The 14,258-nt window shown below is 39.2% G+C and overlaps 2 protein-coding genes across 2 annotated transcripts in view; one reads left to right on the forward strand and one right to left on the reverse strand.

Annotated features, from left to right (window-relative positions):
- Positions 1–8,553, forward strand: part of LRRTM3 (leucine rich repeat transmembrane neuronal 3) — a 94,022-nt gene extending 85,469 nt beyond the window's left edge. The window contains 1 exon segment of the mRNA XM_035137678.3: positions 5,901–8,553. Within this exon segment, the coding sequence (XP_034993569.3) occupies positions 5,901–6,089 (189 nt within the window). The 3' untranslated portion in view covers positions 6,090–8,553.
- CTNNA3 (catenin alpha 3) overlaps positions 1–14,258 on the reverse strand; it is a 544,761-nt gene that overhangs the window by 397,277 nt on the left and 133,226 nt on the right. The gene's annotated exons all lie outside the window — the stretch shown is intronic.

A 14,258-nucleotide genomic window follows, 5' to 3' on the forward strand; every position in this document is an offset into this window, starting at 1 on the left:
GTTGCATTTAAATTGAGCGCCACACTTGGGTCCGTGCTTCACCTCTGCACTTAGCCCCCTCCATCTCCTCAACCCCTAATCCAAGAAAACAAAGTTTTTTATAATCAGAAATCATGGATTCTGGTTCATGAATTTTCATGAGTAAACAGATATGGATTGCTATTCATACACAGTACACTATAGAAATTTCACTCCCAGTAAGCATTTTGGATCACAGGAGAACAGAATATAAAATCAACATGATTCCTGCTTCTTATCTTATGAAAAAGAATATACATATCTCTAATGGGATTCAGTATTCAATTTTAAAGCTTGCTTTATTTATAACTTACAGTCTGCTGACACAGACTTCTCAATGTGCCTACTTTTTAGGCACTATAAGTTAACCACACTGCCTGGTCTTAACATTTCATATGTATTCCATCGGAAACAGACAGTTCTATAGACATATGTTTTTCAAAAGTTCCAAATTATATTTTTGAATGCCAAGAATATGAGGATCCATTACATTCCAGATGGTTTCTTTATTACAGATCACAAAAACCCGACAAACATAGTTTATATGACTAATAACAAACTCCTGAACTACATCCTGTAATGTGGACTGAATGTGTGACAATTTTTATAACCCTTAATTCAAGGACATCATACTTTGCAAATTTAACATTTCCTTAATATACACAAACAAAGCACAATCCATGGTAAATGATGACGTAAATCAAAATGTATTGGTTTAAAAAGCAACAACAATAATAAAGTTTTCAAGATGTTCATCTTAACACAACTTGCTAGGAAGAAAAAATCCAATAATTTTGTTCCAGCCAGTAGTAGGAAAAATGTTATTTGGGTTACCACTAACTCAGGATTCCTCCAGACTATTTCTATTTCCAGGTGGGATTCAATCACATACTTGCAGATTCAGGATGCATAATTATTGGGAGGTCTTGCACACCAAACCCACTTTGCCAAAAGATCACGTATTTTGCAAAGGGGCATGAAAATGCCCTGGAAGGTGTAGAATGATACTTGCTTTGACCTCCCCCACAAACATATCAGAATGAATGCTCCCTAAATACTGTAGCGGTCATCTAATCTCTCTGCAAACAAATCAGAATTAACACTCAATAAACAGGTCATTGCCCTCAGTGATAGAACATATGCTCGCAGCATAACAATAATATTTTTTATTTATTACTTATACCCTGCCCATCTCACTGGGTTGCCCCAGCCACTCTGGCTGGCTTCCAACTTAATAAAAACACAATGATGTATGTAGGAGGTCACAGACTGAGCCTCTACATCACTGTTAAAGGCTCTGGTAGCAAAGCTGGAAAAATCCTTGCCGTGAAGCGCATTTTGAATGTGCAAATGAGTGGGATGAACAGGAAGCAGACAGTGGAGGCTAGTCCATTAGATGGCTGGAACACTATCCCAGTAACTTCCATCAGCTCTCACCTGCCTGCCTTCTTATTTACAACCAGTCTAGGGAGTAGCCCTGCCTGTTAGCTTCATTTTCCTTAGTCTCAATATTGCCCCTGTAGAACTCTACAAGGATGTGGACAAAACTAAAATTAGTTGTTTCTGCCTATCATTGGTTCTGCCTCCTCTTATTGCTGGTTCCAGTGAGCTCCAGCCACCACAGTCCCAATCCCCGAGTTTCTTCAACTTGTCCAAAACAATGCTTAACATATTCCCCTCTGAGAGGAGCCATGGCTTCTGCAATGTTAATAAAATCCTCACATACAAACACAGTTGAGAACACATGTTCATTTGCAACATGCTGAGGCCACAAATTCCACTGTGATGAAATGAGCTGTTGTCTTCTATTAGGAAACACATACTGAAATGAAACGTATGTACTGTAGGGATGTTATCATAATGGCCTTGGAATACAGGAAGTAAAAGATCTCATTTACTAAGATATGCCAAACTTTGGAGCTTTACAGGGAATATTGGAAGTTAGAATGTTCAGTTAGTGCTCCCAAATGAAAGACTATTCAGCGATAATTAAACCAAGTGAAATAGCTTTCAAAACACTTAATCCTTCATTAAGCTCGTCTTGCCTACAGCAGGCATTAGTCTCATGAAAACTATTACTTGACCCACCTTGTCCCACAAATGAAGAACCTAACCCTCCCTTGAGGCACAAAAATCATGTAGTATAATGTGAAAAAAGGAAAGCAGCATTACTACAGCAAAGAAGTATAGAACCTCTTCCATCCATCTAGATTTCATCCATGTCTAGAGTTCCACTCCTGTCTCATCAGCTCCCTCACCAGGATAAGCACCAAGGTGAGATAACTACTTTAGCGTGGCCATATTTTTGCAAAATATGCAGTCAGTTAAATCCTGAAGGCTATGCTTTTGCAGGGCGGATGATGCCTGAACAATGCACAAGTATGCCCAGCATATCAGCTGATACAACAAAACAAAGGATAAAGCTGTCTGTGAATGTAAATTCATTACATTTAAATGGGAATGGTGGCATAGGCAAATTACTTTATGACTGGAAATACTACATAGGTTTCTTTGCTTATTACATTTATATTCTGTTTGTCTTCCACAGCCTGTATGTCAGAAAGGGGAAAGCTGTGGTCCTCCAGGCACTTCCAGACTACATCTCCAGTCATCCTGTGCTGTCTGGAGCTGGTGGGGGTTGGAATCCAACAACATCTGGAGAGCCACAGGATCTCCACTCTTGCTGTATGGGATTCCCAGCTGTTCCCCCACCATCCAGGCACTGAGTTGACTTTGATCTCCTTAGATTTAGCAAGGTTGCTGTCTGATATGCCTTCCCACCATGTCCTGGGAAATGATGCAACACTTATTATGAAGATTCGTGTTAAGAAGAGCTGTTGAAGGCAGAGGTACTTTATTTGTATGGGAGCCACTTGAAGACTATAGCTCATTGACTTTCTTGAATCATTTGTATGATGTTGAGAAAGTGGAAGGGGGTAGTTTTTCTCCTTCTCTCATAATGGGAGAACCCAGGGCCATACAATGAAGGTGAATTGGAGATTCAGGACAGACAAAAGGAAGTGCTTCTTCACATAGCACATACTTAAGCCATGCAATTTGCTACCACAATATATATTGATGGCTTTAAAAGGGGGAGGGGTGATACTTTTCCTCATTGAATTTGTCTAATCAATGGTTATTAGTTACAGTGGCTATATATTAGTTCTAGTAACAGAGGTAGTATCCTCTGAATACCACCTGCTGGCGCACCCAAGCATGAAGGAACTATTGCTCTCATATCCTGCTTGTTTCCATATGCATCTACTTGGCCAGTGTGGGAACATGATACTGGACTAGGTGACCCTCTTGTCTAATCCCGCAGGGCTCTTATGTTCTTATTGATAGCTACTTGTGTTGTAGGCACAGTCACTATTCTATGACTGGTTCCTGCTTGTTGGAACATATTCACAGAATGGCACTAGATATTGGCCTTTGGTCCTTTCAACATCTATGAAGGTGAGCTGCTAGGAACTTCCCTTACCCTAATGGGTCGCCCATATCTCTAGCATTAGACCTAAAATCACATTTCATACATTTATTCAGCTCTTTTTTAGAATCAGTGAGCTTCTTTGTTCTCACATAATGAAGTATCATGACTTTTTGGCATTCTCTGATTTATACAGTATTTTATTTTTCAAAAAAAAAAATCTCAATTCCTTTGCTTGCCATTTCAAAGCAACACAGCTTGGTCTCATAAAATGTCATTATTTGCTGCCACAAAAAGCTTACATATATCATATGTCAAATGAAAGTATTTCATAATGTGTGGGTGGATAGTGAGACAAGAGTTTCTCAACTAATTAGTAGCTAGAGGTCTCCGACTCTTCCTTTATAGCCAAAGGAGACCATTCTATATTGTCACTAAGTGACGTACTCTTCATTTGCTTGTTGAATGGCTGGACTTGTTTTTCAGCAAATTTTTCTTTGAGAAGACTCAGTAGGTGGGTTTAGCTTTTGGCTCAAATCTTACCTAAGGATCTTGCTTAGGATCAAACTAGCTGAGTAACTCTGGAGGGTTTTCTACTTTCTGATTTCCTTGGTGTGTGCAACTTGAGTCATTTGGGATAGTTCACCTGATTTCTTCTTATGCTCTGCTTAAAGATGCTGATCTGAGTTGGGGGAAGGGGGAGAAGAGATGCTTGGATTGGGCACTGGGCTTGGCGATACTTAGCATTTATATAGCTTTTCTGTAGTGTTCAAACTGCTTCACATACATTATTTTCACAAGCCTCCCCCCAAAAATGTGAGGTAAGTCAGTAATTCAATTGTTTTGCTGCTGGAGAGGGAGTGCTGAGGCTGAGAGAATTGAGGCTTGCCCAAGGCCTTCTAGCGATGAGGTAAGATTTGAGCCAAAAACTGTCTAGCTCACAGCATAACCTTAAGCATATTCACTCTCCTCCTAAGTTAAATGAGATTTCCACTGGAATTATTCTATCAAATGCTGGAGTAGCATAGCCATTACTATACCCCACCAGCATTTGTTAGAAGAATTCCAGAGTTACAATTCTATGCTTTTTAACAGTTCCTAATTCAAGGCCTCAAGTCTGATACATCTCACATTAATAATAATAATAAAGACTTTCCTCTTAGCTGAGCTGAGAGCCAGCGTGGTGTAGTGGTTAAGAGCGGTAGTCTCGTAATCTGGTGAACCGGGTTCATGTCTCTGCTCCTCCACATGTAGCTGCTGGGTGACCTTTTTCTAGTCACACTTCTTTGAAGTCTCTCAGCCCCACTCACCTCACAGAGTGTTTGTTGTGGGGGAGGAAGGGAAAAGAAAATGTTAGTTGCTTTGAGACTCCTTCGGGTAGTGATAAAGCAGGATATCAAATCCAAACTCTTCTTCTTCTTTTGGACAGGGTAGCTAAAAGACACATTATGCATTGTGTATTTGTTTAAGGCCAAGCTTCCTCATTATAGGCATTCTTACACTGTAGCACTCTATAGGTATTCATCATCACTTTCACTTACTCCTTTTCACAAACAACCATGCTAATATAATATATAAAAAGTTTTTTAATTGCTATAAGCCACTTTGAGTGGCGCATGGGCTCTAGAAGTCTTTATTAAATAGAATGGTAACTATGAATTGAGATGTGACAGGAGAGCTGTGATCAGACTCCTGCTGTTGTTCTTTTCTGATAAAGATTAATAGCAGCCACCAAGCGGGGGGGGGGGGTGATGCAATGAGGACCATGGAATTTGGAAAGCGAAGTTAACCCTATCCCCTATCTAATTTTCCTAATGATTTGTCCCATCAGGCAAACAGCAATTGGAGTGGAGGGGATGATTACTATTATGAAAACAGTCCAGGGAAAAAACATTGGGGGGGGGATGGAATAAAATAATGTATGTAGGAATAAAAGAAAAAAGTATTTCTGACTGTAACAATGGAAAAATGTATTAATTTGAAAATTGTATTAAGTGGTTCATGGAGTGGTGAAACATTTGTGTAATTGATGTATTCAAACAATCTATTACAGATTAATGATGATGAAATATCATTAGCTGAAATAAATTAAGTCTGGCTAAACTACCATTAGTCTTTGTAGGAGATGACTACATTTATGAAAGAAATGTCCACATTTTACCATTGTGGGATATTTGTGGGATAATAGATTTAGAGACCAAGTAGTCTACAACGGAGTATCAAATCTATAATGAAATTAAAAATAGATGGGAAGGAGAGAGATGGCTTGGTTTTTTTTTCCTAGTTAAGAGTTCTTTTATTTGAAAATGTGGAGGGGAAACAGAAAACAATAAACCTTCTCCCCAGCATCACAATTCCAATCAAATCTCTCCCATCCCTTCTGTACCTGCTACATCTAGTTTAGTGCTCAACTGTCTCTTTACTAACTACTTTTCATATTTATTTCCACCTCTAGATACCTTTATCTATGAACGTGTCAACATTTCTTGCATATGACCAGCCTACAATAAGTTACTGTGGTGTACACCATGAACTTCTTGCTCATAAGCCCTATGAATCTAATGCACAGGAAGAAACAATGGAAACACACTTAGAGACCGATTTGGATCTGAGCACAATCACAACGGTAGCACGAAATCAGTGATACATTCAATGGCCTGAAATACAGCCAAGGGTTGCCACCATATTTTTTTTCACATGAAGGATGAAATGAAGATTTCTTCAGTAATGGATTCCAAAATTCCTGTTTTGTTGAAATTTACACATTCAGATACAGATTGTTTGATGTCTACAATTTATAATTAGCTAAGTTGTGCAGTATTTTTTGACTTTAAAAACAGTACAATCCTTAAAATAAATCTTTTTTCAAAACTCATCCTACCTACCTGTAAAAAAAAACTGTACAGATCTAATGTATTTTTTCATATTGTAAAGTTTCAATATACTGAGATGTACTGGTATGTACAGGACCATGATTTAATTACATTTTACTTTGCAAATTTCAGTTTCTAAAATTTTAAATTAACAAAAGTTTTATCTTGTGTTATATTCAGAGTTTCTCAGTTTTGTAGAAACTGTTTTGTTACTGCTTTTGTGCCCAGAAAAAAAAAAACCTTCACTCTGAAATTCTGTGCTGTGCAAAATCTGCACAACTGACTGTGCAGGAAATTCTATCTATTTGTTCCAAAAATAATCCATTAACAAAATGGAGGGGTGGATTGTACAAGATTACAGAGACAATGTTTTTTTCCTATTAAAAAAAGAATCAAAGTTTTTTTAAAACAGTTCTCAGAATTAACTGTTGCCTTGTATTGCAGCCTGGTTTGTAAAGCAATGAAATGTAATGATAAAGAGGGATATTTTATCAATGCATCTGTGAATGAATGACTCATTGTCCTATTCCTTCATGTAGTACTGCATCAAAAAACAGAAAAACACACCACAGAGAATATGTAAGAGCATTGAAGACAAAGGAAGTAACCACAGCAACAAAGTTACATTCAGTTAATGGCTGACCAGGATGCAGTTTTAGTTAGTTTCTAAGTAATTCAGATAAAGCAACTAGGTAGCCATGACAATTAGATGTATTTTAATTCTTCAAGTATTCAATCAGTACAAGCACCAGCAGTATGCTTTTACAGCTGTTTTGTCCTGAAAATTAGCCAATAAGCCAATTCCCTGGTTTTACAATTAAAAATATGCTTTGGGATGATAGTACAATGCATGTAAAAAGTTGTCTAAAGAGGCCTGAATGTTGGTTTTGGGAATGCCATTTGGACATAACAAATTACAACTGTGGAATAAAATGTAGAGACAAGTCACACATATCCTTTTTAGGATGGGGTTCAGTCATGTTGCCTTTTTAGGGGTTATCTCTGACTGAATGAAGAGGTAGTAAATTAATCCTCCAAACAATTGTCATGGGCACAGATCCTTATTTGGCACAGTCACAGAAATGGATTCTAAGGGCAGGTTCACACATTACCTAGCCTCCTACCCTTCCCACATGCATATTTGCACCTTTGTATGTACTCGGCAACATGCATATAACCTGAATGTTCCATGCACAGGCTCATTTGAATTTAGATTTGATTGACACCATCGGACACACACACAGCTGTGGCCAAGTGGGGAAGATAATATGAATTGGAACTACATATGGATGTGCCCTTTACAAGCAGAACCTGCACTATCTCATTGCCTAACAAGTGTGATAGGAGGCAGTTGCAGTTGGGTCCTCCTTTAAGCTAATGCAGGAACCAGCTCCCAGTTTGGATCTGTACTCATGATTGCCTACAGGTTACAGCTACTTTACCTCCATATTCAGTTAAAGGTGACAAAAATAAGTCAGACAAAAAGAAAGCCCCCCCCAAACCATAATGAGATTATCTCCCTCTTCTCTATAATTACAGGTAACTTAATAAGGAAAGATATTGACCAAAAAGTATTGTATCACAGAACCAATTATAGAGAAAGACCTCTAAATAATATTTGAATATTTAAGGTGTCTAAAATCTAAATAAATGGATTCTAGTTGTTCATACTGAACCTACTGATTGCCACCCAATTTCCTCCTTTGAGGAGGAAATCTTCATAATTTAGCTTCAAAAATGCTAACACTACTGGACTATAGCAACAGAGGTTACTGTACAATTACTTTAAAAATATGGAAGGTTACATAAGTTAAAAGATTCATCCTCTGGGGTTCTGACTAGCGATAAGTATTCAGGATTACCTGGGTTTTCCAAAATGTTAGGGCAAAACGTTTCATACAGTAGTAACAAATATCTTCTTTTTATATATAAATAAAGAGAAATTATTTAACCACAAATCTATTTTTCTCAATACTTCTCCCAAATATTTTACAGTAACTTCATGAAAGAAAATTAAAAACTATGAAATCCACCATTTGTATAAAGCAACTACAACTATTATAATTAAAAAATTAATTACCTTCAGAATATTGTTAAAAAAGATATATGGGAATACAAAATGTCAAAAAAGAGTACACTGTATTATTTATTTAGCATCCTAGATTTTGTAACATATTTTGCATAAATTATTTGCTATTCAAAATATTTTATTTGTCATTTTTAAAATTCATCCTAACTTTCATAAGCTTTTCAGTTTCTGGTTTCTTTATTATATTGGCATAATGATTCTTGGATTTCTGATCTTCATTTAATAATCTGGGCCAGAGCCATGAGGTTTGAAAATGGATTTAGCTACTTGCAGTGGGTAGTAAAAAGAGGTGGGGGAAAACTGTATTCACATGTACTGCATGAGAAAAAAACATTTCTGGACCTTGACTACTTTAAGTATGTCGTTTAAGTATGGAATTAATTTATCTGATTGTGATGGAAGTTTAGAGGAAATCTCCAGAATTGTGAGTCTGGTAAGAGAAAATACGGTACAAGTTCAGTAACAAACCAATATAATATTACGTTCTTTCCTCACTGTTGGCTCATGAAGACCACTTCATATGTTATTACAGCAGCATGGTCACTAGCTACTAAAAACAGAACTGTGTAGATGCCTTTCTATGACTATGAGGGGGGGTATGCTGGCACGGTTAAAACTGCTGCACCTATGTGTATCTATGCACTTCACATAAGGAAAGGCCTCCATGTTTAATATTACTGGTAGCTACCATGCTGAACCTCAAACAACTTATAAACTTCATATGGCTTCACACTTACACTTCAGATGTTTGTTAGGGCTGAATGGGTGCACAATATGATGGGGGAAGAGACAGAACTGTAATAGAAAGCTCCTCCACATTCCTAGATGTGATGATTAAAACATGTAGAGATCCCTATGCATAGACATAATGCTTTCCACACATGTTCCAAAGAGTTTGGAGAGGAATTTGCCTCTATACTGGTGTGCCCCACCCTGCAATATGTTAACTTGGCCCAACTACCGGTATAACATCTGAAAAGAGCTTAGGTGGCTTTTGGAAAGCCTCTTGCCTCTCAAGAGCACCAAACCATATGAGGACATGAAAAGGGGTTGGTTTGTAGAGCAATTATGTGAGGTATTCATCCAGCTTTACTGAGGCGAAAACAGGAGTGCCCATTTTCTCTTTCCACAAATAAGCCTTCTATTTCCTGTTAGCTAAATGAGAAACTTACCCTCTCCTATTCTTGAAGAAAGAATTATTACCTGTTTGTACCATGGCAGCAGAATAAGCATATACTGAATACATAATTTTTGCTGCCCCTCTTGCTGTTAGCATCAATCTGCTTGGGATACAATGGATGATCAAGCACCTGACAGGCCACAATATAAAGCTGGTGGGTGGGTGTCATTTGCTTGCTGGGACTAAGCTATGTAGATGCTTCAGCTGGCTTCCATAATGCTGGACACATTTCATATTTGAGCCCAGTAATTACCTTCAAATATCTAGTTGCGTTATTACTAGGGTGCTGCTTTCATTTTATCATGCAGTGTGCAATAATCAAATAATTGGGAACTCAGTTTATTAATGGAAATTTTCAGTAGCTGTTAAAATTAATGAAAACGTTAAAAACCATCAGCCTCTTCTCTTCTGGAAGGACGACTGATAGCTGTAGATACTACACCCACCTGCATGCTGTTCATTCTAATGTGATCACTGTTGATAGTTCATAAGCAATGAGCCAAGATTAGAAGGGCCTTCTGCACAATGGATCCTTTCAGGTTCCTTCTTCCAAAAATAGCAGAGAAAGCATGGGGAACCCCAGGATAAATGCAGATGTGTTTGTGCTCTGGATCCCAGTGTACATGGCTTGCAGTAATTAAATATTCAGGTAGGTAGCCATGTTGGTCTGACGCAGTCGAAATAAAAATAAATTGTCCAGTAGCACCTTATAGACCAACTAAGTTTGTTCTGGTATAAGCTTTTGTTTGCATGCACACTTCTTCAGATATTCTTCAGATATTAAATAATTACTAGAAGACAATAAATAAATCCATTTGTCCCAGCCATCAGGGTGTGTAGCTCTCAATTAAGGGAAGAATTCAATGTTGTCCTCTTCCAATGGTTCAGTCACCACAAGTATTTCAGCTTGCCTGGTGGAATGATTTCCTCTCTCTGCCTCCCCACATGCTGTTCTGGGTGCTCTCCCGACCCTCAAGAGCTTACGAGAGGGCATGGAGCAGGAAGAGAAGTCACATTGCACTGGTGGAACCCACTGTGCTGTTTCCTGATACTGCGCCTACTTAGCTGAATCCAGCCCTATGTCCTTAGTTTTAAAAGATGCACACAGAAAGCTGTATTACCCTGTGTCAGAACACTGGTCTATATCTAGCTCAGTTTTATCTACAGCTCTACAATGACAAGCAGCAGCTCTTCAGAGTTCTTACACTGAATCACAAGATCACACCGAAGGTGCAGAAGAACCCCAATCATATTTCCAAAAATATGCAGGGACTCAGCTACACAGCTGCAAATAAAACGCTTTAAGTGTGTTGTTAAGAGCATTATACGAATGTGACACTAGATGACGATGGTGAGCTATGGAAAATTCAATATATATTTTTCAAAACTTTTTTTAAAAAAGCATATTCACTACATTTTTTAATATGTGTCTAGATTCCACCCAGGCTGGGGTAGAAGACAGCCTGAGCATGCCAATAGACTATTTCCTCTATAGGTACAGAGTAAGCATTCCCAGCTTCTGCATTATGTGGGAGACTTTGGGTTCCAGAGCTCAGCATTAACTCCTGAAAGATTCTGGTAGCCTTAGCAAACCTGATTGAAATAAAGTACCAAAGTCAGCTTTTCTAGATATTAACAGTGGTCTGGTCACATAAACCTGAAGGATATGCTAATGTTTTTCTAAGTAAAGACAGGTAAAATCTACTCAATGTTTGACTGTATCCTTGTGGAACAAGAGCTACATTAGCTGGGATAAATGCTAGTAGAAGCTGGAATACTGTCAGTCTTTGGTTTTAGCTTAGTTTATTAATTTATATTCCACTTTTCTGTATAAAACACATCCAAGGCAGCTTACAATCAATCAATCAATCAATCAATCAATCAATAAGGCAATAATAAAACCAGCATCAATTATGAAAATGCACTAGAAGTGGGGGGGGAAATCTTTAAATGTATTTCACAGGAGACACTGGTGCGAATCTTTTAAATATTCCGGTTCATATGTCCCTGCCACTAATTACATGGTTAGGAGCTGAATTCAAGTTCACTACAACACTGGGCTACAGGGAAACTGGATTCTTCCTTAGAAAGAATGGCACTTTATGAAAAAATATATTCTTTTCATTTAATGTGGTTTTTTCTTCAGCTGCTGCTGTGCAAGAGAGAGAAAATAATGAAATAACATGTTTTCCTTTGAGCTGTTAACATTAACTGAGTCTTGGACAACTGGCTTGTACTACCACCCAAGGTAACAATGTCCTGCATGCAAGCTATATGTTGTATAAACTGCTTATTTCATGTTCTTCTTAGCAAATCTTCACACTCACTAGAATGAGAATTGTGGAGGCTCACAAAGTGCCATTGGGTCCTCTGCATCTCTAAGCGATGAAGGTGCGAAGATGCCACAGTGATCTTGCATACAGCCAAGATTGAGAGGTGATGCTACAGCGAGTGGTGCTGTGTGCTGAGGTGCTCACAACAGCCATCAAGAGAATGTGCAACACTTGTTCAGAATGCACGAAAAGGTAAACAAGTAAGTTGCTTAAGGAAAAACACTTCTAAATAAGTTGTTGTTTAGTCGTTTAGTCGTGTCCGACTCTTCATGACCCCATGGACCATAGCACGCCAGGCACTCCTGTCTTCCACTGCCTCCCGCAGTTTGGTCAAACTCATGTTCATAGCTTCGAGAACACTGTCCAACCATCTCGTCCTCTGTCGTCCCCTTCTCCTAGTGCCCTCAATCTTTCCCAACATCAGGGTTTTTTCCAGGGAGTCTTCTCTTCTCATGAGGTGGCCAAAGTATTGGAGCCTCAGCTTCACGATCTGTCCTTCCAGGGAGCACTCAGGGCTGATTTCCTTCAGAATGGATAGGTTTGATCTTCTTGCCGTCCATGGGACTCTCAAGAGTCTCCTCCAGCACCATAATTCAAAAGCATCAATTCTTCGGTGATCAGCCTTCTTTATGGTCCAGCTCTCACTTCCATACATCACTACTGGGAAAACCATAGCTTTAACTATATGGACCTTTGTCGGCAAGGTGATGTCTCTGCTTTTTAAGATGCTGTGTAGGTTTGTCACTGCTTTTCTCCCGAGAAGCAGGCGTCTTTTAATTTCGTGACTTCTAAATAAGTAATTTGTTCAAATAAAAGAGGCCTTGCATATTAAAAGCATGTAAAGAAGGTGCAAAACATAAGCGATTTTTTTGCATTTCATTTAACTTTTAAAAAATAACATGGGGGAAAGGGACGTGGACATCTACTTTTTGATGAGATGCAATGTTGCAACTCTTTTCTCAGCATAGGAAAAACACTAAAAGTCTTCCATCATCACTACAAAACACCAGAGGCACAAAAGTTGAAGCAGAAATCATGCACACAAACCCCTTCTTTTCAGTACTTCTTGTATCAACAGCAGAAAAGTCATTAGAAAGAAAAATCCTTGGCCTCAAGTCTTAATGAATGGCTTGACACTTGGGAAGAACACTTCTTTCCCTCAAGAGTTTACATTATTATTAGGGGGGGCAAGAAAAGAAACATGCACACATAAGCAAAAAGGGATTTAAAAAAAACAAGGACTTTTAATGCTTCTCTTCATGAAATATATGGCCAACTTCCCACTACATGGGGAATGGCTATGAAAGAGAGTTAGACAAATTTCTGGAGAATTTTGAACATGTACTCTCTCAGAATATGCATTTCGATAATTTTGTTTTAGCCAAGAACTACAATGGGATATTTTCAAATTGCAAAAGTCAGTGGATAATTCAGTGATCTAATCCACACATTAGGCCAAGAGATGAAGCGCTAGTCTTCTTAACAGAGAAGTTTAGATTTCCCAATCAGCCCTGCACTTACCCACCTCAACAATGTTTTAACCCAAAGCAGCCTCAGGAGGATTCAAACTTGGACTGAAACATGTCCAAGGATGTAACCCTTGTACTGATGTCCAGTTAAAACCCATCCCTTCAAATGCAGCTTCCCTCCTGGGTAAAGGTAAAGGGACCCCTGACCATTAGGTCCAGTTGTGACCTCATCTCGCTCTATTGGCCGAGGGAACCGGTGTACAGCTTCTGGGTGATATGGCCAGCATGACAAAGCCGTTTCTGGCAAACCAGAGCAGCGCATGGAAATGCCGTTTACCTTCCCACCGGAGCGGTACCTATTTATCTACTTGTACTTTGAGGTGCTTTCGAACTGCTAGGTTGGCAGGAGCTGGGACCAAGCAATGGGAGCTCACCCCATTGCGGGGATTCGAACTGCTGACCTTCTGATTGGCAAGCCCTAGGCTCTGTGGTTTAACCCACAGCGCCACCTGTGGGTATGGTGGGCTGTGGCAAAGGCGGATTTAGGGCAGCACAACCGGTTCAGTTGCACTGGATTCAGAGCCTCGAGGGCGCCACAACTATAATGTACAATGGAAGGAGAGACGCAGGGGGCACAGAAATTTGGTGTCGCACAGGGTGCCGCTGAAATTTGAGGCCCCAAGGTCCACCACTACGTGTGGTCTATTTATCTACTTGCACTTTGACAAGCTTTCGAACTGCTAGGTTGGCAGGAGCTGGGGCCGAGCAACAGGAGCTCACCCCGTCGCAGGGATTTGAACCGCCGACTTTCTGATCGGCAAGCCCTAGGCTCTGTGGTTTAACCCACAGCGCCACCCGCATCCCTCCTG

This window comes from Zootoca vivipara, chromosome 5 (assembly GCF_965207765.1).
Source record: "Zootoca vivipara chromosome 5, rZooViv2.hap1.1, whole genome shotgun sequence".
NCBI lineage: Eukaryota > Metazoa > Chordata > Lepidosauria > Squamata > Lacertidae > Zootoca > Zootoca vivipara.